Here is a 23351-nt window from a genome sequence, read left to right on the forward strand (position 1 = left end):
TAAACCGTTCTCACCTGTTATGGGCCATATGTTTTTTCTGCCTATTTAACTGATGTATCGTATCGAAGCTATTGCTTCTTAGTAAAATGCTTTAAGATTACCTAGGATTTCAATGTTCTTTTTGGGTAATCTGTGACTCCTGGACTAAAATCTTACACTTGTCCATGAGAGTAACTGAGGGTATGACTGAAATAATCTGGAGTAATGATGAGGTGTTAGTTGTGGCTCAGTGGTTGCATTCTTATCTTTGAGTCAGGAGGTTGTGGGTTCAAATCCACTTCCAGAAACATGAGCAGAAAATTCAGATTGATATTCTGATGCAGTACTGAGGGAGCACTGCACTGTCAGAGGTCCCATCTTCCAGATGAGATCTTCAGCTATGGCCCCATCTACCCTCGCAGTTGGCGTAAAAGTTCCCATGGTGTTATTCCAAAGAGAAGGGGAGTTCTCCCTGCTGTGCTGCTTCATATTTATCCTCAACAAACATCACTGAACAGATTATCTGGTTACAATCACATTTCTATTAGTGGGATCTTGCTGTGCACAATTTGACGACTGCATTTCCCCATTACAGCAGTGACTACACTTCAAAAGAACTTAATTGGCTGTAAAGCACTTTGGGACACCCTGAAGTTGTGAAAGGCGCTATATAAATACAAGTCTCCATTAACAAAGGAGAAAAGCCCAAAAATGGAACAGTCGGTAACAGGACATCAATCAGTCTCCTCCTATCTTAGAGAAATAAAGGGCTTGAACACCGTGTGTTTGACAAAAAGCTGATTTATTTAATCTACATCCAGAATATTAAACTCCATCCCAGTTACAGAGATTATTAATATCAACTGAAACAAACTCCAACTTTCAGAACAAACATGGTTCACTCCTGGATGTGATTAACAGCAGCAATAAGAGCAGAATCCAACCCCTGCAACTTGTGAACTTGCTGGTGTGTCTGCAGAGTTGATGAACCAGAGAATCCCTTCCCACACATGGAGCAGTTGAAAGATTTTTCCCTGGTGTGAATGCGCTGGTGTTTCAGCCTGAGGGAATGCAGAACAAATCCCTTCCCACACACACAGCAGGTGAATGGCCTCTCTCCAGTGTGAGTGCGCTGGTGAGTCAGCAGATCCATTTTGCCTTTAAAGCTCCTCTCACAGTTGGTGCATTTAAAAGGTCTCGTGTCAGAGTGAACACGTTGGTGTGAAGTAAGTTGGGCGAGCTGAGTGAATCCCTTTCCACACTTGGAGCAGGTGAATGGTCTCACCCCAGTGTGAATGCGCTTGTGTCTCAGCAAGGTGGATAACTGAGCGAATCCCTTCCCACACACAGAGCAGGTGAACGGTCTCTCTCCGGTGTGAACTCTCTGATGATCCGACAGTTTGCATAACTGAGTGAATGCCATCCCACACTCAGGACAGGCGAATGGTTTCTCCCCAGTGTGAACTCGCCAGTGTAACTGAAGGCTGGATAACTGAGTGAATTCCTTCCCACACTCGGAGCAGGTGAATGGCCTCTCCCCAGTGTGAACTCGCTGGTGAGTCAGCAGATTTTGTTTTCTTTTAAAGCTCTTCTCGCAGTTGGAACATTTAAAAGGTCTCATGTCAGAGTGAGCAAGTTGGTGTGCAGTGAGGTGGGTTAGTCGCGTGAATCCCCACACTCTGAGCAGGCGAATGGCCTCTCCCCAGTGTGACTGCATTGATGAATTTCCAACACAGATGGGGATCTGAATCCCTTCCCACAGGCTCCACATTTCCACGGTTTCTCCATGGTGTCTGTGTTCTTGTATCTTTCCGGGTTGGATGATCAGTTGAAGCCTCGTCCACACACAGAACACGTTCACAGTCTCTCCCCACTGTGAATGGTGTGATGTTTTTTCAGGCTGTGTAACTAGTTAAAGCTCTTTCCACAGTCATTTTGGTGTGTGTCTGTCTGTCTCGGTGCTTCTCCAGTCACACTGATGTTTGAAATCTTCCCACAACAGAACATACAAAAAATTCTTCTTCCACATGCAAATGTCGATGATGTTCAGGTTCTGATGAATCAAGTGTCTTTGTCAGATCTTCAGAAAGTTTTGCAAATTATCCCCTCCTAATCCCCTGCAAAAGGAGTTCACAGTGTCAGTATCACTGTCAGCCCAGGACAGTAATTCAGAATAGGCAATTCTAGTTCCTACAGAACATTCTTTCTTGTCTTGTCTCCCCAAAGATGTGGTTCAATCATAGAAACTAGGAGCAGGAGTAGGCCATTTGGTCCTTCGAGCCTGTTCTGCTATTCAATATGGTCACAGTGATTCTCCATCTCAACACCATGTTCCTGCTTTCTCTCCATACCCTTGATACCCCTAATATCCAAAAAATTATCAATTTCTTCCTTGAATATACTCAGTGACCCGGCCTCCACAGCCTTCTGTGGTAGAGAATTCCACAGGTTGACCACCCTCTGAGTGAAGAAATTTTTCAACTTCTCAGTCCTAAATGGCCTGCTCCGTATCTTGAGACTGTGGCCCCTGCTTCTAGATTCCCCAACCAGGGGAAACATCCATCCTGCATCCAGTCTGTCTAGCCCTGTTAGAATTTTATACATTTTGATCAGATCCCCCCTCATTCTTCTAAACTCTAGTGAATACAGGCCCAGTCGAACCAATTTCTCCTCATATGACAGTCCTGCCACCCCCGGTATCAGCCTAGTGAACCTTTGCTGCACTCCCTCTATGGTAAGTATATCCTTCTTCAGTAGGGAGACCAAAACTGCACACAATACTCCAGGTGTGGCCTCACCGAGGCCTTGTATAACTGCAGTAAGACATCCCTACTTCTGAACTCAAATCCTTTTGCAATGAAGGCCAACATACCAATTGCCTTTGTAATTGCTTGCTGCACTTGTCTATTTACTTTCATTGACTGGTGTACAAGGACACCTTTGTACATCCACATTTCCCAATACACCATCACTTAAATAATACTCTGCCTTTCTGTTTTTCACACCGAAGTGTATAACTTCACATTTATCCACGTTATGCATCTGCCATGTGTTTGCCCACACGCACAACTTGTCTAAATCATCCTGAAGCCTCCTTGCATCCTCCTCACAACCCCACCTAGTTTTGTGTCGTCAGCAAACTTGAAAATATTGCATTTGGTTCCCTCATCCAAGTCATTTATATATGTCATGAATAGTTGGGGCCCAAGCACTGATCCCTGTGGTACACCACTAGTCACCACCAGCCACCCAGATAAAGACCCATTTATTCCCACTCTCTGTTTCCGGTCTGTCAACCATTTCTCAATCCATACCAATCAAACTAAAAGAACTGAAAATCAGCAACAAAGTCCCAACAAGGGTTCAGAGAACCTTCTTGAATAAACAGAATATTATTCCCGGTATCTACGAAACACTGTCTGCTGATGTTTGACAAAGTATCAAGCAGTGGATACAGCATGCTCCCTCTCCATGGTTACCGGGCACGGATGAGATTGTGAAAGAGAGGCCAACAGCTTGTGTAACCTCCCCCGCCCCCCTCCTATATGCCCCACCCATCCTGGATCTACAAATTATTCTTTTAACCAAGTGCAGGGCCAGGAGAAGGTCCTCTGACCTACCCAGCCCCTCCAGACTGGGCAGCCAAAGGTTAGGATTGTGAGGCTGAAGCATACCCAAAAATGGAGAAGCAGCCCCTTCAGGGACTATAAAGGGGCCGCAACTTCTCCCACTGAATATAAACATGGCCCTTGGACTCCTTTCGGCTGCAAACATCAACTGGGCACACAAATCCTGACGGGCACCAGGACCCCGCTGGGAAGAGAGAGCCTGAAGACACGCCCACCCCATTACGTCACCAATACCGCGCATGCGCTCCGCTCCCTGCTGACCAACGATGTTGGCCATGAATATGGGCCTGTTTCTTGGAAGACCCGAAGTGCAAAAGCGAGAACTGCAGGTTCGATTTCAGATTTTGAGACCTTCACCAGTTGTTTAGAAACCCTCCCCATCTATCTGCCGACTCCATCGCTCCCTCTGCGTTCCCGCATTCTTACCGGTTTGGAGATACGACAGACAAGAGATGCCCCAGAGCCATCACTGCGCATGCTCTAACCATTGGGCGGTACTGCGCATGCGTACTTCTCTCCTTTGGTGGGGATAGGGGACATTTACCATCGCGGGGAATGCTGGGTAACTTCCCTGACATGGAAAGTTCAAACCAGTGAATTGTGATCAAAAACAAAACAGAATTACCTGGAAAAACTCAGCAGGTCTGGCAGCATCGGCGGAGAAGAAAAGACTTGACGTTTCGAGTCCTCATGACCCTTCGACAGAACTTGAGTTCGAGTCCAAGAAAGAGTTGAAATATAAGCTGGTTTAAGGTGTGTGGGGTGGGGGGGGGGGGGGCGCGGAGAGAGTGAGAGAGAGAGAGAGAAGTGGAGGGAGGGTGTGGTTGTAGGGACAAACAAGCAGTGATAGAAGCAGATCATCAAAAGATGTCAACAACAATAGAACAAAAGAACACATAGGTGTTAAAGTTGGTGATATTATCTAAACGAATGTGCTCATTAAGAATGGATGGTAGGGCACTCAAGGTATAGCTCTAGTGGGGGTGGGGAGAGCATAAAAGATTTTAAGATATTTAAAAATAATGGAAATAGGTGGGAAAAGAAAAATCTATATAATTTATTGGAAAAAAAAGAAAGGAAGGGGGAAACAGAAAGGGGGTGGGGATGGGGGAGGGAGCTCATGACCTAAAGTTGTTGAATTCAATATTCAGTCCGGAAGGCTGTAAAGTGCCTAGTCGGAAGATGAGGTGTTGTTCCTCCAGTTTGCGTTGGGCTTCACTGGAACAATGCAGCAAGCCAAGGACAGACATGTGGGCAAGAGAGCAGGGTGGAGTGTTAAAATGGCAAGCGACAGGGAGGTTTGGGTCATTCTTGCGGACAGACCGCAGGTGTTCTGCAAAGCAGTCGCCCAGTTTACGTTTGGTCTCTCCAATATAGAGGAGACCACATTGGGAGCAACGAATGCAGTAGACTAAGTTGGGGGAAATGCAAGTGAAATGCTGCTTCACTTGAAAGGAGTGTTTGGGCCGTTGGACGGTGAGGAGAGAGGAAGTGAAGGGGCAGGTGTTGCATCTTTTGCGTGGGCATGGGGTGGTGCCATAGGAGGGGATTGAGGAGTAGGGGGTGATGGAGGAGTGGACCAGGGTGTCCCGGAGGGAGTGATCCCTACGGAATGCTGATAGGGGGGGTGAAGGGAAGATGTGTTTGGTGGTGGCATCATGCTGGAGTTGGCGGAAATGGTGGAGGATGATCCTTTGAATGCGGAGGCTGGTGGGGTGATAAGTGAGGACAAGGGGGACCCTATCATGTTTCTGGGAGGGAGGAGAAGGCGTGAGGGCGGATGCGCGGGAGATGGGCCGGACACGGTTGAGCGCCCTGTCAATGACCGTGGGTGGAAAACCTCGGTTAAGGAAGAAGGAGGACATGTCAGAGGAACTGTTTTTGAAGGTGGCATCATCGGAACAGATGCGACGGAGGCGAAGGAACTGAGAGAATTGTGATTCTCATTTGCTATGATGTGGAGGTAGGGGCGTGGTGGGATGGAAATCACTAAAATTAGGAACCAAATTATACCTAAACTCAAGCCACCTTTTGTGCATAAGCCAGCAGTTTTTCCATCCATGGCTCTTTTAATGCCTCTGGGTCAGGGAGTTGGTCTTTAACTAGTTTGTGTACAAGCTGATTGCGTGGGTCCTGAGCTATTGGTGGAATTGAACAAGACAAAGATAATTTGAAAGGCTAAAGGCATCAGAATTTTACTCCCTACTAAAGATGAAGAATGTTACATTAACTACTGAAAGGGTAGAAAAGTGAAATATTGTCCATCTAAATGTCGGAAATAGATACAAAATGAGGGGGTTATCAATCTCTATATCTTTAAAAGACATTGGCTTGGAAAGAGGGAAATGACCTGGTCCACTTGCTAATCAATCACCACTGGCCAACATTATTACACTGTCAAGAGTTCAGGGTCTCAGAGGAAAAAGAAATATGAGGCCGTGAATCTAATTTGGGAAATACAGTGAAAGAAATACAATTCACTTTACAAATTAATGTATTGAACTTCAGATCAAAATAATTGTTTCCAATTACTATATTCAGTTTGCCCATCACCGATGAGGAATCGTTGTGGATAATGTTCACTGTTTTATACTATTTTATTTTTCTATTATTGTGGTGCATGAGTTTCCCCTCCGTTCTAAAACATATGAATGGCAAATCATTCTACCTAGAATGCTCCGTGTGGGTGAATACGGCCTATCTCCATCAGAAAGGTAGTAATGCACAGGCGCAGGAAGGCCCTGACCCTCCCAGAGGGAGGGGATCTGCTGGACACAGCCTCTCCCATCTTACAAATCTGTGGGCTTCTTCTTATTGCAACTTCCCAGCCAATTAGTAGTTGTGAGGTTGCAGCAGAGTAATGTATTTGCTTTATAATTCCATAATCCATCTGCACTATCACACTGGGGATACTCCCTTAACTTGACTCTTTATTAATAATGTCACTAGGGTATGTGAAATGTGTAGAATTATTGGACCAAACTCGACCAGGTATTCTTTGTGCTTAACTAACCAGTGAACCCTAATATCTGTTTCAGCACACAGGTAGATCAATTTTTCCACAGGGATCAATGTGAGGGAATTATCCACCCTGGAATTCTCAGTATGGACAGGGTGGGATGTGTTTTCAGACAGGATGTCCCAGTTCTCCACCTTTAAAGGGACAAGGAGAGGACCGTCTGGACTGAATGACTCGGAATGCCTGAAACAATATGTATTTATGGGATAGAGAAGTTTAGTCTGAGCTAGAAACTCAAACAGGCTCTTCACTGCAGACAGGTCACCATGGCAGCACTGATAAGACATTCCATTCCACAGAATCGATTCATTGAAAACTCTAATCAGATCAGGGAAAGGACAGAGTTTGTCTGTTAAGCACATTAAGGAATAAAATAGATTAAATTATAATGTGTGAGTTTATATATATAATTGTAATTCTATGAGAAATAACAGAATTAACAATAGGCAAGATAGTTTAGTGTTGATGAGAAAATTACTGAAGTAAAGTAACTGCTGGGAATCAGGGAGTGTGTCCTTATACATCACAGATTAGAGAAATTCCAGCTGTCATTTCTTCATTTTCTACCAAAACCCAGCAGAGAAGATAAAGAGTCAGGGGCCAGAGCTGGATCACGACAGGGTATAAAAATGAGGCGTTCTGATGTTAGGGGCAGTTGGGATTGGAGACACTGGAGATCAAGCTCAGGGTGCCCGAGGTTCCATCCAGTGGGCTGACCTCGTGTAAGTGACGTTGGACACATGGGACCTGCATGGTTTCTCTGATTGATGGCAAAATTAGATGCTCAACCAGGAACCTTTGTTGGACAGGGGTGATAAGTGAACAACATTTGGTGCGAGTAAGCACACAGGCAGCAGAGTTTTGGATGACCTCAAGACCTCAACATTATGGGGAGATTGAGTGTGGGAGGCCAGCTGGGAGTGTGTTTGGATAGTCAAGACTGGAGGTAACAAAGAAATGGATGAGAGTTTCAGCAGATGAGCTGAGACCAGAGCAGAATCAGGTGATATTAGTGAGGTGTAAATTGGCGGTGTTGGTGATGATCCATTTAAGTGGCTGGAAGCTCAGCTTGGGATCAGATATTACATTGAGCCTCTGAACTGTCTGGTTCTGACTCAGACAGTTGGCAGGGAGAGGGATGAAGTCTGTGGCTAGAGAATGGCGTTAGTAGCGGGGACTGACGACACTGGTTTCAGTCTTCCCAATATTTAATTGAAGGAAATTTCTGTTCATCCAGTACTGGATGTCAGACAAGTCAGGACGGTGTGTGAGTTAGAGGAGAGATTGGAGGTGATGATGTTCGCATATACCTGTTACCCAGGTCCTTCTTGGTGGTGGAGGTTGAGGATTTAGGAGGTTCTGTTAAATTTCTCATCGAGTTGTAGATATATAAAATTCCTCTCCTTCACACCCTGCCTCTCACAACCCTCCCTCACTTATCTCTCTCTCTCTCTCTCCCCATCCCCCTCCCCGACTCTTTCTTTCCCTTTCTCCTTCCATAGAGACTAGAATCATGTGTAGACCCAGACTGCGTGACAGGTTCCCTTCCCAGAAGGACATTAGTGAACCAGATGGGTTTTGTGACAGTTCGGCAGTTTTCATGGTTATTTTTCCCTCGTGCTGACCCCACAAATTACCAGATTCATTCAGCTCAATTTCACAACCTGCCCTTGTGTTTTTGTGGGTTCTCTCTCTCGCTCCCTTTTCTCTGTTTTAATCAATTTCACAGGGTATGAGAAGTGGAGGATTCGCAGTCGGGAAACTCAAACCAAACATCACAACAGGGTCTGACAGAGTTGCCAATTTATCGTAACCTGAATATCATCAGATTTTGCACATGGAAGGACAAAGCACTATTCACAGTGGAGAGAACCATACATGTGTTCTGTGTGTGGACAAGTCTTCAGCCAATCATCTGGCCTGTCGAGACACAAGCACAGTCACAACAGGGAGAAGCCATGGACATGTAAAGACTGTGGAAAGATATTCATTACCCCATCTAAGTTGGAAACTCATCAGCGCAGACACACGGGGGAGAGACCCTTCACCTGCTGTGTGTGTCAGGAAGGATTCATTCAGTCATCCCACCTTCTGAGACACCAGCGAGTTCACACTGATGAGAGACCGTTCAGGTGCTCTCACTGCGGAACTGGGTTCAGGCAATCATCTCAACTTATGGTACACCAGCGTGTTCACACTCGGGGGAGGCCATTCAGCTGCTTCGAGTGTGGCAAGGGATTCACTACCTCATCCCACCTTCTCAGACACCAGCGAGTTCACACTGGGGAGAAGCCATTCTCTTGCCCTGAGTGTGGGAAGGGATTCAGTCAGTCATCCAACCTGGTGACACACCAGCGAGTTCACACCGGGGAGAGGCCGTTCACTTGCACTGAGTGTGGGAAGGGATTCATTCAGTTTTCCAACCTGTTGGCACACCAGCGAGTTCACACTGGGAGCGGGTATTCAACTGCTCTGAATGAGGCAAGGGATTAACTCAGTCTTCCATCCTGCTGTGACACCGGTGGGTTCATAGTGAGGAGAGGCCTTTTAAATGCACAGACTGTGGATATTCAATCATCCTACCTGTGAACACGCCAGTTTACGCTGCTGCAAGTGTGGGAACGGATTAATTAATTTATTGTATCTGCTGCCACACCAGCAGGTTCACACTGGGGTGGGACCTTTTGAATGCCAGATTGTGGGAAATGATATTAAAGTTCCAGGGAACTGTTGGTCATATTCACGCTGAAGGTCTCTCACTGCGGGACTGGGTTCAGGCGATCAATTCACTGTACACCATTGAATTCACACTGGGGAGAGGCCGTTCACCTGCTCTGAACATGGAAAGGGAAATGCATATTTATCCCACCTGCTGAGATACTAGTGAGTTCACAAATGACGACGCTGATTGGATTTTGCTGTTAACCACAAGACTGAACCATCTCCATTGTGATCTGTTTCTGCTGATGTTAATAAACTCCAGCCCAATTATAGATGTTAATATTGTGGATAAACTTCAAATAAATCAGCTTTGTTTTAAATACGGTGTTGAATCTTCTCAATATCTCTAACATGAGTTAGTTCCTTTTGAAGTGCTCTCCTTCTACCCTGTCTCCTCCATCCTCATCTCCAACAAGAAGTGAGAGGAGTTCATGGAGCTTCTTTGTCACTAAGATCCAATCAGCTGCCCCTGCTGCTTCCCTCCCTTCCGGGCCAAGTTGTCTCTAAAGTTTCTTTAGTTTCTTTCCTATCTACCCTCATGCCCTCTTAGAGCTCATCTTGTCCATGAGACCCACCTGATCCATCGACCATATTCCCACTAAACTGCCGAAAACCCAATTTTCCCATTGTGAACATTGCTAACGGTTCTCTCCCTTCAGGTCCTGTCCCTCTGCCGTTCAAATCTGCCATCATCACCGCTCCTCAAACAAACTACCATTAACCCCACAGTCCTTGCAAACTACCACCCCATCTCTTGCCAGCTTTTCCTCTCCAAAGGACTCTCCAAAGTCCTTATCATTTCCCAAATCCATGCCCATCTTTCCCAGAACACTATGTTACAGGGTGACATGGACTGGGAACTGAATATTCAGGGATATTCATCATTTTGGAAAGATAGGCGGAGGGATAAAGGAGCTGAGTAGCATTGTTAATAAGGGTAAATGTCAGTACATCAGTGAGAGAGGATCTTAGGTAGACGGATAAGGAAGGAATCAGTTTTGGTGCAGCTAAGAAACAGCAAAGGGCGGCAGACATTGGTGGGAGGTGTTCACAGGCCACCAAACTGTTGTGATAATGTTGGGCACAGTATTAATCAGGATATTAAAGCTGCATGTTGCATGGTAAAACAGTAATAATGGGCAACTTCATATGTATGGACTGGGTAAACCTAATTAGCATTGATGCTGCGGAGGATGTCTTCGTGGAGTGTGTACAAGTTGAGTTTGTGGAGCAGTACATTGAGGAATTAAATAGGGATTGTGCTATTTTAGATTTAATATTATCTAATGAGAAAGGGTTAATCAATAACATTGCTGTAAAGCAGCCATGAGGAAATAGTGGCAATAAGATGATAGAGTTTTACATTAAGTTTGAAAGTGATATCACTCATTCTGCAACTAGGGTCCTAAATCTGAACAAAGGAAATTATGAAGGTATGAGGGGGCAATTTGGCAATAGTGGATTGGAGAAATACATTAAAATATTTGATGGTAGACAGGCAATGGCTAGTATTTGAAGAAGTATGACATGGATAACAAGAAATATACATTCCTCTAAGACACAAAAACCCAACAGGAATGTGAATCAAACGTGGCTAATAAAAGTTAAAGATTGCATTAGATCAAAGGAAGTGGTTTATAAATTTGCCAGGAAAAGTGGTAACCCCAAGGATTGGGAACAATTCAGAGTGCAGCAAAGGATGGCCAAGACTCTGATAAAGAATGAGAAAAGGCATGTTAGTGGGGTGGTGAAAAAGGCATATGGGACACTTGCCTTTATCTGTCGAGGCATAGATTACAAAAGTAGGAAGGTCATGTTAGAGTTGTATAGAACCTTGGTGAGGTCACATCTGGAGTACTGTGTGCAGTTCTGGTCGCCACATTATAGGAAGGATGTGATTGCACTGGATGGAGTGCAGAGGAGATTCACCAGGATGTTACCTGGGATGAAACATTTAAGTTATGAAGAGAGGTTGGATAGACTTGGGTTGTTTTCATTAGAGCAGAGAAGACTGTGGGGCGACTGACTGAGATATACAAGACTTTGAGGGGCATGGACAGGGTGGATAGGGGACAGCTGTTCCCCTTAGTTGCAGGGTCAGTCATGAGGGGACATAAGTTCAAGGTGAGGGGCAGGAGGTATCGGGGGATGTGAGAAAAAAAATTTTTACACAGAGGGTGGTGACGGTCTGGAATGCGCTGCCTGGAAGGGTGGTGGAGGTGGGTTGCCTCACATCCTTTAAAACGTACCTGGATAAGCACTTGGCACATCATAACATTCAAGGCTATGGGCCAAGTGCTGGTAAATGGGATTAGGTAGGTAGGTGAGGTGTTTCTCACATGTCAGTGCAGACTCGATGGGCCATAGGGCCTCTTCTGCACTGTGTCATTCTGTGGTTCTGAATACGTTTCTTTTTATTCTTCCTGCCAAAATGGTCAATTTCATTTTCCCGCATTATACCCCATTTACCATATGTTTGCCCACTCATTTAACCTATCTATGTCCCTTTGGAGCCTCCTTACATCCTCTTCACAATGTACTTTCCTACCAATCTTTATATCATTAATGAAATAATTCTGATTATTAATGCATTAACTTCTGGATAATTTCAGTCATTTCCTAATTATTGAAGCAATAAGCAGCTGATTGTTAATGTAATGGAAGCCTGAGTATTAATGTAATAGGATACTGATTATTTATACAATAAGATCCTGGTTGTTGATGCAATAGGCACCAGAGTATTAATGTAATATTATCCTGATTATTAATGTGTTGGGATCCTGAATCTTAAAGTAATTGGACTCTGATCATTCATATAACAGGAACCTGAGCAATGATGTAATCGAATTCTGATTATTAATATGTTATGATCATGATTATTAGTGCATTTTTTAATTCATTCCTGGGATGTGGGCATTGCTGGCGAGGCCAGCATTTATTGCCTATCCTTAATTACCCTTGAGAAGGTGGTGGTGAGCTGCTTTCATAAACTGCTGTAGTCCATGTGGTGCAGGTACACCCACAGTACTGACTTGTTTTTAGCTAACTTGATACAACTGAGTGGCTTGCTAGGCCATATCAGAGGGCATTTAAAAGTCAACCACGTTGTTGTGGTCTGGAGTCACATGTAGGGCAGACCAGGCAAGGACGGCAGATTTCCTTCCCTGAATGTTTCATGGTCATCATCAGACTTTTAATTCCAGGGATTTGTATTGAATTCAAATTCCATCATCTGCATTACCCTGGGTCTCTGGATTACTAGTCCAGTGACAATACAACTGCACCACCACCTCCCCCCTGTTCTGAGGACATGAAAGGTTCTAAACAAACACAAGAACTTTCAGCTCCACATACTGTCCACAGGGGAGTTCACCTGGTGCAGAGGGTTCAACAATCGTGTTTTAACTAACATCACCAAAAAAACTGGACTAATTGGTCACTCATCTGATTGGTGTTTGTGGAATCTTACTTTGTTCAACTGGCTGCCATGAAACAGTAACAACTTGTATTTATATAACATGATTAATGTAGTAAAACATCCCAAGGTGCTTCAGGAGAGATTCATAAAGAAAATATTGATACATAGGGCAACATTAAGGTGGATGGCCAAAACATTGATTGGAGAGGCAGATTTGAATAAGAATCTTCAATCAGGAGAGAGATGGAGAATTTAGGGAGGGAATTTCAGAGCTTCCTGCCCAGGCCCTGCCACCAATTGTGGAATCATTAAAATCAGGAATGGTAAAGAGACCAGAATGAGAAGAGAGCAGATACCTCAGAGGGTGTGTGACTGGAGGTTACAGGGATAGGGAAGGAAATGGCCATAGAGGGATTTGAGAACAAGGATGTGAATTTTAAAATCGAGGCATTGCTTGACCAGGAGCCGATGTAGGTCAGTGAGCATAGGGGGTGATGGGTGAACAGGACTTGGTGTGAGAAAGCACATGGGCAGCAGAGTTTTGGATGATCTCATGTTTCCGTGTGGGGGCGGGGTGAATGTGAGAGGCTGGTCAGGAATGCATTAGATTCGTCAAGTCCAAAAGTAACACGAGCATGGGTTTTAGCAGCAGATGAGCTGGGGTGGGGTGGAGACAGGCGATGTTAGGGATATTGAAATATCTGGTATAAGCGATGGTGTGGATATGTGGTCAGAATCTCATCTTGGGATCAAATCTGACACCAAGATTTTGGACAGTGTGGTTCAGCCTCAGACTGAGACTGGGAGAGGGATGGACTTGGTAGTTAGGGAACAGAATTTGTATTGTTGACTGAAGACAATGGCTCTGGTCTTCCTAATTTTTAATTGGAGGAAATTTCTGCTCATCCAGTGCTGGATGTCGGATAAGCAGTTTAATAATTTAGTAACAGTGGAGGAATGTAGAGGGATGGTGGTGAGATGGAGCTAACACGGTGCTTTTGGATGATGTCGCCTAGTGACAGCACGTGGATGAAAAATAGGAGGGTCCAAGGATAGATCCTTGGGGGACATCAAGTTCAAGAACTTAGGAGAGGAAAGGGAGGTTGGAGATGAGTTGGTAGTTTGCAAGGACAGTGGGTCAAGGGTTTTCTTTTAGGATGATCAATATGAATTAGGAGAAGGAGGAGGCTACTTGGCCCCTCGAGCCTGCTCCGCCATTCAATAAGATCATGGCTGATCCAAATGTAACCTCAACCCCATACTCCTGCCTACCCCTGATAACCTTTCAGCCCTTTGTTAATCAAGAATCGATCTGGCTCTGCATTAAAAATAGTCAAAGACTCAGCTTCCACCACCTTTTGAGGAAGAAAGTTCCAAGAACTCGCAACCCTCTGAGAGAAAACATTTCTCCTCATTTCTCTCTTAAATGAGCGACACCTTATTTTTAAACAGTGACCCCCTACCCCAGTTCTAGATTCTCCCACAACAGGAAACCTGACGGTGAATTTCAGAGACAGAGATATCAGCTAACATGCAGAAGTTGGATGGTCAGCAGTTTAGTGTGAATAGGGTCAAAGAAGCAAAAGGCAGATCTCATGGACCTGATGAGGGATTGATAGGAGATAGGAGAGAAACTGGAGAAAGATTCAAGTTCAGTGCTCATGCAAAGGAGAACCTTAGAGACAGTTTGGCCCAGTGGGCTAGTGGGAGTGAGGAAAGCAGCAGAGGCAGACGATCAGATTGTTTCAATCTAAGTGACAAAGAAGTTCCAGCTCCACTTCTTGTTGGAGGTGAGGATGAAGGAGACTGGGGAGAAGGAGAGCCCATTAAAAGGAACTAATTTGTGTTAGAGATATTAAAAAGACTCAACACACTGTGTTTAACACAAATCTGATTTATTTGACTTCTTTCCAGAATATTATCCCCTATAACTGGGCTGTTGTTTACGAACATCAGCAGAAACAGACCCAACTGAGCATGACTCAGTCCTCAATGTGATTACCAGCAAAATCACTGTAATTTCTTGTGAACATGCTGATGCCTCAGCAGGTGGGATGACTGAGTGAATCCCTTTCCAAACTCAGGGCAGGCGAAAGGTCTGTCCCCAGTGTGAATGCGCTGGTGTTTCAGCAGATTGGATGAATTATTGAATCCCTTCCCACACTTGAAGCAGGTGAGCAGTTTCTCCCCAGTGTGAATTCGCTGGTGTACGGTGAGTTGAGATGATTTCCTGAACCCAGTCCCACAGTGAGAGCACCTGAATGGTCTCTCATCAGTGTGAACACGTTGATGGGTCACCAGTTCCCCGGAGCTTTTAAAGCACTTCCCGCAATCCAGGCATTTGAATGGTCTCTCATCAGTGTGAACTCGTTGGTGGGACATCAGCTCAGCAGAACTCTTAAAGCACTTCTCACAGTGAAGACATTGAAAAGGCCTCTCATCAGTGTGAACTTGCTGATGTTTCAGCAGGTGGGATGACTGAGTGAATCCCTTCCCACACACTGAAAAGGTGAATGGTCTCTCCCCAGTGTGAATTCACTGGTGTTTCAGCAGATCAGATAACTGAGTGAATCCATTCCCACACTCGGAGCATGTGAATGGTCTCTCTCCATTGTGAACTCCCTGGTGAGCCATTAGGTGGGATGACTGAGTGAATCCCTTCCCACACTTTGAGCAGGTGAATGGCCTCTCCCCAGTGTGAGCACGTTTGTGTCCTAACAGATTGGATATTTGAGTGAATCCTTTCCCACACTCAGAACATGTAAATGGCCTCTCCCCATTGTGATCTCGCTGGTGTTTCAGCAGGCTGGATGACTGAGTAAATCCCTTCCCACACTCAGGGCAGGTGAACGGTCTCTCCCCAGTGTGACTGCGCCAATGAGTTTCCAGGTCAGAAGGGTAACTGAATGCCTTCCCACGGTCCCCACATTTCCACGGATTCTTGCCAATGTGACTGCGTTTGTGTCTTGACAGGCCAGATGATTGGCTGAAACCTCGTCCACACACAGTGCACATGTACGGTTTCTCCCCAGTGTGAACGGTGCATTTTCCTTCCATGTTCAAAATCTGATGTTATTCAGGTTACGATAAATTCGGCGACTCTATCAGATCCTGATGTGGTGTCTGGCTTGAATTTCCTGACTGCAAATCCTCCCCTTCTAATACCCTGTGAAACTAATTTAAAACAGAAAAAAAGTGAGTGAGAGAGAACCCACAAAAACAAGTTATGAAACTGAGCTGAATGAATCTGGTAATTTGTGGGGCTGGCACCAGGAAAAAGTGACCATGAAAACTGCTGGATTATCAAAAAATCCAACTGGTTCACGAATGTCCTACAGGGAAGGGAACCTGTCATCCAGCCTGGACCTACATAAGACACTGCCCTCAATGGCAAAGGAGAGATGGGAGAGAGAGAGAAAGAGAGAGATGTGCTGAGGCTGGGGCAAAGGAGAGGGATTTTACATATCTACAATTCGACCAGGACTTTGACAGAAACATTAAACCCTCAACCTCCTTACCTAGAAGGACCAGGGAAGCAGGTGTATGTGAACACCACCACCTCCAGGTTCTCCATTAAGTCACACACCGTCTTTACTTGTTCTAACATCCAGTACTGGATGAGCAAATATTTCCTCCATTTAAATATTGGAAAAACCAAAGTCGTTGTCTTCAGTCCCCACTACAAACTCCACTCTCCAGCCACCGACTTCAACCCTCACCCCGGTGTCATGAAACTAACATCTAATTTTCACATTCGTGAACCAGTTGGACTTTTTGATAATCCAGCAGTTTTCATGGTCACTTTTTCCTGGTGCCAGCCCCACAAATTACCAGGAATGAAGGGCATTTGCATTTTTAGATAAATGAAGGAATATTTGGATTTCAAAGGGATTGTAGTCTTTTTGCAAGTAGCCAGATAAGCAAGGCTAAGGAATGTGTTTATTTTTCCCAAAGGTTACTGATAATATATTGTCAACATTAAAGTTTTATGTTATGAGGAACATACAGTTTCAAAGACATATGGAACAACAGAATTTACATATTAAAAAGATAGAAACATATGTAAAGGAGAATGAAAGTTCATGTGTGAGAAGACCATGTAACATCTAACCAGAGTGTGTGAAATAGCCTTTATGAAACCTCCAGCATGTGTGCATAAGTCTGCTATGCAACAAAACTTTTTGTTTATTTTAATAATTCACAGGATATGGGCTTTGTTGGCTTGGGCCAGCATTTATTGTCCATCCCTAATTGCCCTTGAGAGGGTGGTGGTGAGCTGCCTTCTTGAATCACTGCAACAAAAGCCAGAGAAAAGCCATTTGGATCTCCACTGTCTAGGGTATTGTGTTAACTTGCTGAGTATGTTTTAAATCTGAAATTTATTGCGAATGGTTGCTTTAAAGGGAGTGCAACTGGGGGTCAGGTTAATTAGGAATTTTAGGAGTTATTATAGTAGTAATTGAAATAAATGTTTGTGCTTGGCATCTTTTATTTTGTTAATAAATATTTTAATGTATTTTTTTTAAATCGCTGAAGGTCTAGTTGGACCTATTACTTCTGAATTCAGTGCACACACCTCGTAATAAATACAAATTATAAAACCATTGTGATAGCGTGACCAAGTTTCCCTCTTGGATTTGGTCTGCCTGGCACACATCATCTGCCATGTCATAACACTGGCAACAGTCTGAGGCTGAACCAGACTGTTCACAACCATACTTCACCCCAAGATGAGTTTTCAACCGCATGTCTGGATCATCACCAGCAACATCTATTTCGATGTAAGTCTCAGTTCATCTGCTACTGAAACCGTCATCCATTCCTTTGTTACCTCTATCCTTAACTATCCTAACACAGTTTTGGCCAGACTCCCACATTCAACCTCCCTGTAATCTTGCCCGTGTGCTTATTCGCAGCAAGTTTTACTCACACATCACCCCTGTGCTCGTTAAGGTACAAAGGTTCTGGGTTAAGAAGCACCTAAATTTTAAAATTCTCATCCTTGTTTACCTGCATGGCTATGATTATCCCTTTCTCTGCAATCTCCTCCAGTCACACAACCTTTAAGATCTCTGTAACTCATCTAACTTGAACATTGCTGCTCTGAATCACTCCATCAGTGTTGGCCGTTCTTTCAGTTACTAGGCCCCAAGCTCTGGAATTTCCTCCTTAAATCTCTGCAGCTGTCCACCTCACTTTCCTCCTTTGAGACACTCTTTAGAGGCACAATATAAATACAAATATGTATATTGGACATATATCACTGTTCATCATTACTGGGTGAATAACCTGTAATTCCTGACCTAACAGCATTGTGGGAGCACCTTCACCGCACAGACTGCAGCGGTTCATGAAGGTCAAATATCATCTTCTCCACAGGTAATTGGGGATGGGTAATATATGCTGCTGGTCTTGTTAGTGACAACAAATCCCAAAAATAAAATTTAAAAATATGTATATGTAAAATAGATTAAAAACATTAGAGAAATACATGTTCCTAAAACAATACTATTTTACATGGTACAGACAGGGTCCGCTCAACAACCTGATCTCCCCAGAATCTATCTCTTGACAATCTTACATTGGAAATTTCTGGGCCTGACTGGGTTCCATCGTCCTCAGGGTTAAACCCAGCAGGTTCTCCTCCATTTCCACTCCAGCTCAAGCTGATGCAGCAGAGGCTTTTGAGAAAATTGAATAAGCACCTGAGAAAACAGTTAGGTTGCAATGAAAGGGCAGGGGAGTGGGATAGCTGATTTGCTCTTGTAGAGAGCCAGCAAAGGAACAATGGGCTAAATAGCCTCCAACCGTATTGTAATCATTTTAGGATTGCATGGGAAAGGGCCTACACTCGAGGCCAGGGACCAACCTCTGGAAGGAACACCCACCCCAATATAAATCAGTTCTTAATTGATCCATCTCTGATTCTAGGCTCAATTCTGTGAGCAACAACGGCAATAAAACAAAAAATTGCGGCTGCTGGGAATCTGAAATAAACAGAGAAAATGCTGAAAATACACAGCAGTTCAGGTAGTAATTGTAGAAAGAGAAAGAGAGTTAACGTTTCAGGATGTTCAGAATGAATTACAAGGAATAAAAATGAAGCAGAGTTTGATGGGCAATATAAGCTCAGAAGCAGAAGAGAAATGATCTCTAATGCAGGGAAACAATTCCAGACCATGGGAAGATAAAGCTGGTAAATCAGCAGTGAATGGCGGGGGCATGACCAGCACTCAAAACCTCATTTAGACATATCTGGCAGAAATAACAGGAAAATACCAAACATGGTTAAAAGAAATGCATTATTAGAGGCAGACAAAGTGAGACAATGGCAGAGAGGTGATTGGGGAGGGCAGAGGTGAAACAGCAATGGATGTTCATGGGTTTGGATCCACATCAAAGGAGCCACCCCAGCTCCAGAACACAGCACTAGAAACTCTAAGCTGTAGGTGAATGTTCAATAATACTCACCTCTGAAACAATGTCACTGTTTTCAAATTTAAAATCTCCTGCTGGAGCCTGCAGCTATAAAGCTATCAGAAGCACCGGAGTCAGAGCAAAATATAGCAATTTTCAAATCTTCTAACTTCCTGTAAAAGGAGATTACAAAAGTTATGTGTCAGTTGAGGTTAGACATTAAGAAGAGACAAATATTTCTCTTGATTTCCATTTGCTGTGTGTAAATCCTCCCCTTCTAACCCCCTGTAAAAGGAGTTTCCAAAATCCGTCACTGTCAGTCCAGGATAGAAACTCACACCATTCCCTCCCCCTCTCTTGCCCAGGATTACTTAAGCAAGGACAAATGTGCATTGGAAGCAGCTCAGAGAAGCTTTGCTAGGCTGATTCCTGGAATGAGAGTGTTTGTCTTATGAGGAAAGGTTGAGCTATGCTTATTGGAGTTTAAAAAAATGAGAGGTGATTTTATTGAAACAAGCAAGATTCCGAGGTAGCTTGACAGGGTAGATGCTGAAAGGATGTTGTCCCTCATAAAGGAATCTAGAACCAGGGGGCACAGTGCAAAAATAAAGGATCTCCCATTTAACACTGAGGGAGAGAAATTTCTTTCCCTCCGAGGATTGTCAGTCTTTGGAATTCTCTTCCCTAGTGAGCAGTGGAGGCTGGTCATTGAATATATTCAAGGCCGATCAGCCATGATCTTATTAAATGGGGTTTCAGACTTAATGGGCTGAATGGCCTGCTCCTAATTCTAATATTCCCATTTTTATGTTCTTCAGATGGCCACCCATGCACCCTGCAGCATATTGCCCATCCGCTAATCTCGGCCTGTCATTAGCTCCTGTGAGCAGAGTGGGTGCAAAATCGGTGATTTTCTCTCCTGGGCACCAGCACCGGCACCCTGAAGCTCCGCCCATACTGTTACGTCACCAAGATGAATCCGCATGCGCACTGCTCTCACTGGAACAAGATGGCGGACGTTAACCTTGGCTTGGACCCGGGGAAAAGCCCCGGAGCTGCATATGTGGGACCTGCACGATCTTATTCGGAGCTTGAGGCCTACACCGGACGTTTATGAAACTTCTCTCTCCCACCTCCCGGCTCCATTTCTCCCTCCGCCCCGCCCGTTCTCACCCATTACCAAAAGCCTCTCCCTCACACTGCTCCGAGCAAAGTAAGACTGCGCATGTTCCAAATAGTTAAGCACTGCGCCTACGCACTAGCGTCCTGCAGTGTGTATAGAGCACAGTCACAACCGCAGGGAATGTTGGGTAACAACAGAGCCATTGAAATATCCAAACACAGAGTAGAAAATAACCTTGTTTGGAAATTTAGATACATTAATTTAAAAAAAATATGTAAACCTTTGAAAATCTGTGCGCTGCTATGTTCCATTTCTTAAAGTGATTTAAACAACTGCTGTCCTATGGAAATAAACTGAGATTTTAAAACTTTTCCCATTGGTTTCCTCTCACTCTCTTCCTGAAGAGAGTCTTAACTGACTCTGCCTGGTTTCAATCCCACAGTCTCTGGCTGCTCTATCTTTCTGTCTTCATCTCCTGATACTGAATATTCACTGTTTAATTGAATAATCCAGCACAGGTGGAAAACATTTGGCCCACCATGCCTGTGCAGGCTCTTTGGAAGATCTATCCACTTAATTCCACAGCCCTGTTGCCACTGTCAAAACGATGTCCATCTACTGTAGTAATGCAAGAGGTGAATGGAAAGTGTTTTCCAGTTGGACACTTCTCAGGCACTCTCACCCCTGTGCACAGAGCAGATATTAATGGTTCACTGAATTAAGAACAGAAAGTGTAGAAAAACTCAGCAGCTCTGGCAGTATCTGTGGAGAGAGAAACAGAGTTAATGTTTTGAGTTCAATATGACTTCTTCAAAACAGAACTGGACAGTCTTTTGTCCTGTGTTCTGACATTAAAACTTACTGTGCTTTGTTTCTTTATTAAAAACAATAACACTCCCATTGCCTTTTGTTCCATGACATCTTTGTCATTTAATCTCTCGCACCATCTAACCTATCCTTGACCTCCTCTTTTGTTCGCCCCATTTTTTTCAACAGCATAAAACCTGTCCTATGTCTGCCCCTCTTCAGTTCTGAAGAAGTCACATTACCTGTTTCTCACTCCACAGATGCTGTCAGACCTGCTGTATTTTCTGAGCACCTTCCATTTTCATTGCAGGTTTCCAGTATATTCCTTCCATTTGGGGTTCACTGGTTAGTTAAGCACACAAGAGTACCAAGTACAGTTTATTTCAATAATTCCACATGCCCAATAGACTTCATTGACATTATTAATTAAGCACCAAGTTATGGCACTATCTTTGGTGTGATAGACTAATGAATAATGGAGTTACAAATCAAAGATATTAATACTCTGCAACCTCACAGATACCAATTGGTTGGGATGTTCCAGTATGAAAGACCCCAGATACTTGTCAGGTGAAAGAGGCCGTGTCCAACTGACCTTGTAAAGTCACATCACTGTTAAACTCATCTGGGGTTTATGTGGATTTTATGAAAGTATTAGGCTCGTGCTGCATCTTTGATTCCCTATGATAGCTGTAGTATCCTTATTAAATACCCAGCACAATGTTTATCCCAGAAAGCTGAGGTTATTGTAATCACAGCTCTTCAAACCGCTGTTGACTGAATCACCATCTTTTCTGAAAGCTCCTTTGGTTGTGACTCCCCCAAGGAAAACTTAATTCTCGAGCAAAGAAAAATGCAGTTATTTCACTGTTGGAAAGGAAACCAACCACTCACCCATGAATCTGATCTCCGAATGATTTGGGATATTGCTGGTAAGTGTCCAAGTCAAGTTGCTATTTGTAAGGTGAAGGTACATCAGCAGCAGCAGTTTAGTGAAGATCGTGATGGTAATAGCCAGGCAGACTGACTCACCAGGAAAGCACCTCCAGCGGGGATTCCATGGGATTCACACAAAACTCCATCATTGGCACCAGTATGACAGACTCCAGTTAAACCTGATTTAAAAACTTGTCAGGACCCTGACCCTGATGTGACTGTGGTCAAAGAGGCTGTGCACCATAGGAAAAACTTTCCCTCATCCCTCACAGCAAGTAAGGACTCAGTCGTCTTGCATGCTGAAGTTTTCTATTACTAGGATGGCTCTAACTTGATTTGGGTCACACCTCGATGCTTAGAAAATAATGAATTTTGTTTAGGGATCAAACTGGGGACATGTTTTCCTTCAGGGCCCTCAATATGTTCATAATTACTATTGGTGGCTGAAGGCGCACTTGATCCTGTGTATCATCTGTGCCCAGATTAATCCGGCCCTGCGAAATGAAAGGTCCCAATGGACATGTCCCATATGAATGATGTTCCCTGGGAAACATTGTAGATTGATGATACAGGCCCACTACTCACAGTAAAAAGAGGGGACCAGTATAGTTATAGATATGTTTACCTGGTGGATTGAAGGATTCCTGTCTGTAAAAATGATGCAGTCACGACAGCTAAAATTTTGAGGGAACAGATATTTACAAGATAGGACTTTGTGAAAAGGATAGAGAATGATAATGGTTCTCATTTCACAGCAGAAGTAATGCAGCAGCTGTGTCATCTTGTGGGTGTGGAACAACATTTCCACATCTCCGACCACCCAGAGTCCAGTGGGATGGTCGAGAGATTTAATCACTCTATAGAAATGACACTGAAAAAAGCTGTCGCGGAGGGAGATGATGATCTGGTCAAGGCCAAAGACTGGGTTACCATCTTTCCTGGTGTCTAAATGACCATTCACTCCCCTCCTGTTCACTCCTCGGTCACAGCCCATTTCAGCTTATGACAGGTCGGCCAATCCAGATTGTGAATCCCCCCGAGGTCCCACTCCCCATTGCTACTCGACAGACTCAGGACCAGTTTCTCCAGAACCTCCAACAAACCTAAGCATCCTCCCTGCTACAGGCAGTGGAGAAGATGGTGCTGCCCGTCTCAACACCTCCGGGAGAACCACCCCACCCATTACATTAACTGTTCAATGGGAGATGTAGTCATGTTAAAAACATTGTGAAAAGGGATGGGGTCGGGAAGCTAATTGGGAAGGTCCATCTGATGTTCTAGATAGATTTGGAAAAACAAATG

The 23351-nt window shown here is 44.2% G+C and overlaps 2 protein-coding genes and 1 pseudogene across 2 annotated transcripts; 1 reads left to right on the forward strand and 2 right to left on the reverse strand.

The window, feature by feature from the left end:
- Positions 1-821: 821 nt before the first annotated feature.
- Positions 822-1776, reverse strand: LOC121270629 (zinc finger protein 239-like). Its single transcript, XM_041176015.1, has one exon. The coding sequence runs from the start codon at positions 1748-1750 to the stop codon at positions 878-880; it is 873 nt and encodes a 290-aa protein (XP_041031949.1). The 5' UTR covers positions 1751-1776; the 3' UTR covers positions 822-877.
- A 6349-nt stretch (positions 1777-8125) lies between these two features.
- Positions 8126-9230, forward strand: LOC121270605 (gastrula zinc finger protein XlCGF49.1-like). The gene has a single exon (XM_041175987.1). It carries the CDS (start codon positions 8506-8508, stop codon positions 9118-9120), a length of 615 nt encoding a protein of 204 aa, XP_041031921.1. The 5' UTR covers positions 8126-8505; the 3' UTR covers positions 9121-9230.
- A 5546-nt stretch (positions 9231-14776) lies between these two features.
- LOC121270165 overlaps positions 14777-23351 on the reverse strand; it is a 53806-nt pseudogene continuing 45231 nt past the window's right edge.

Source organism: Carcharodon carcharias, chromosome 27 (assembly GCF_017639515.1).
Source record: "Carcharodon carcharias isolate sCarCar2 chromosome 27, sCarCar2.pri, whole genome shotgun sequence".
NCBI lineage: Eukaryota > Metazoa > Chordata > Chondrichthyes > Lamniformes > Lamnidae > Carcharodon > Carcharodon carcharias.

What these genes read in the sequence shown, in the direction of transcription:
- LOC121270629 (XM_041176015.1), bottom strand. Translation starts at nt 1,750, where the DNA reads ATGTGGAGCCTGTGGGAAGGGATTCAGATCCCCATCTGTGTTGGAAAT.
- LOC121270605 (XM_041175987.1), top strand. Translation starts at nt 8,506, where the DNA reads ATGTGTTCTGTGTGTGGACAAGTCTTCAGCCAATCATCTGGCCTGTCG.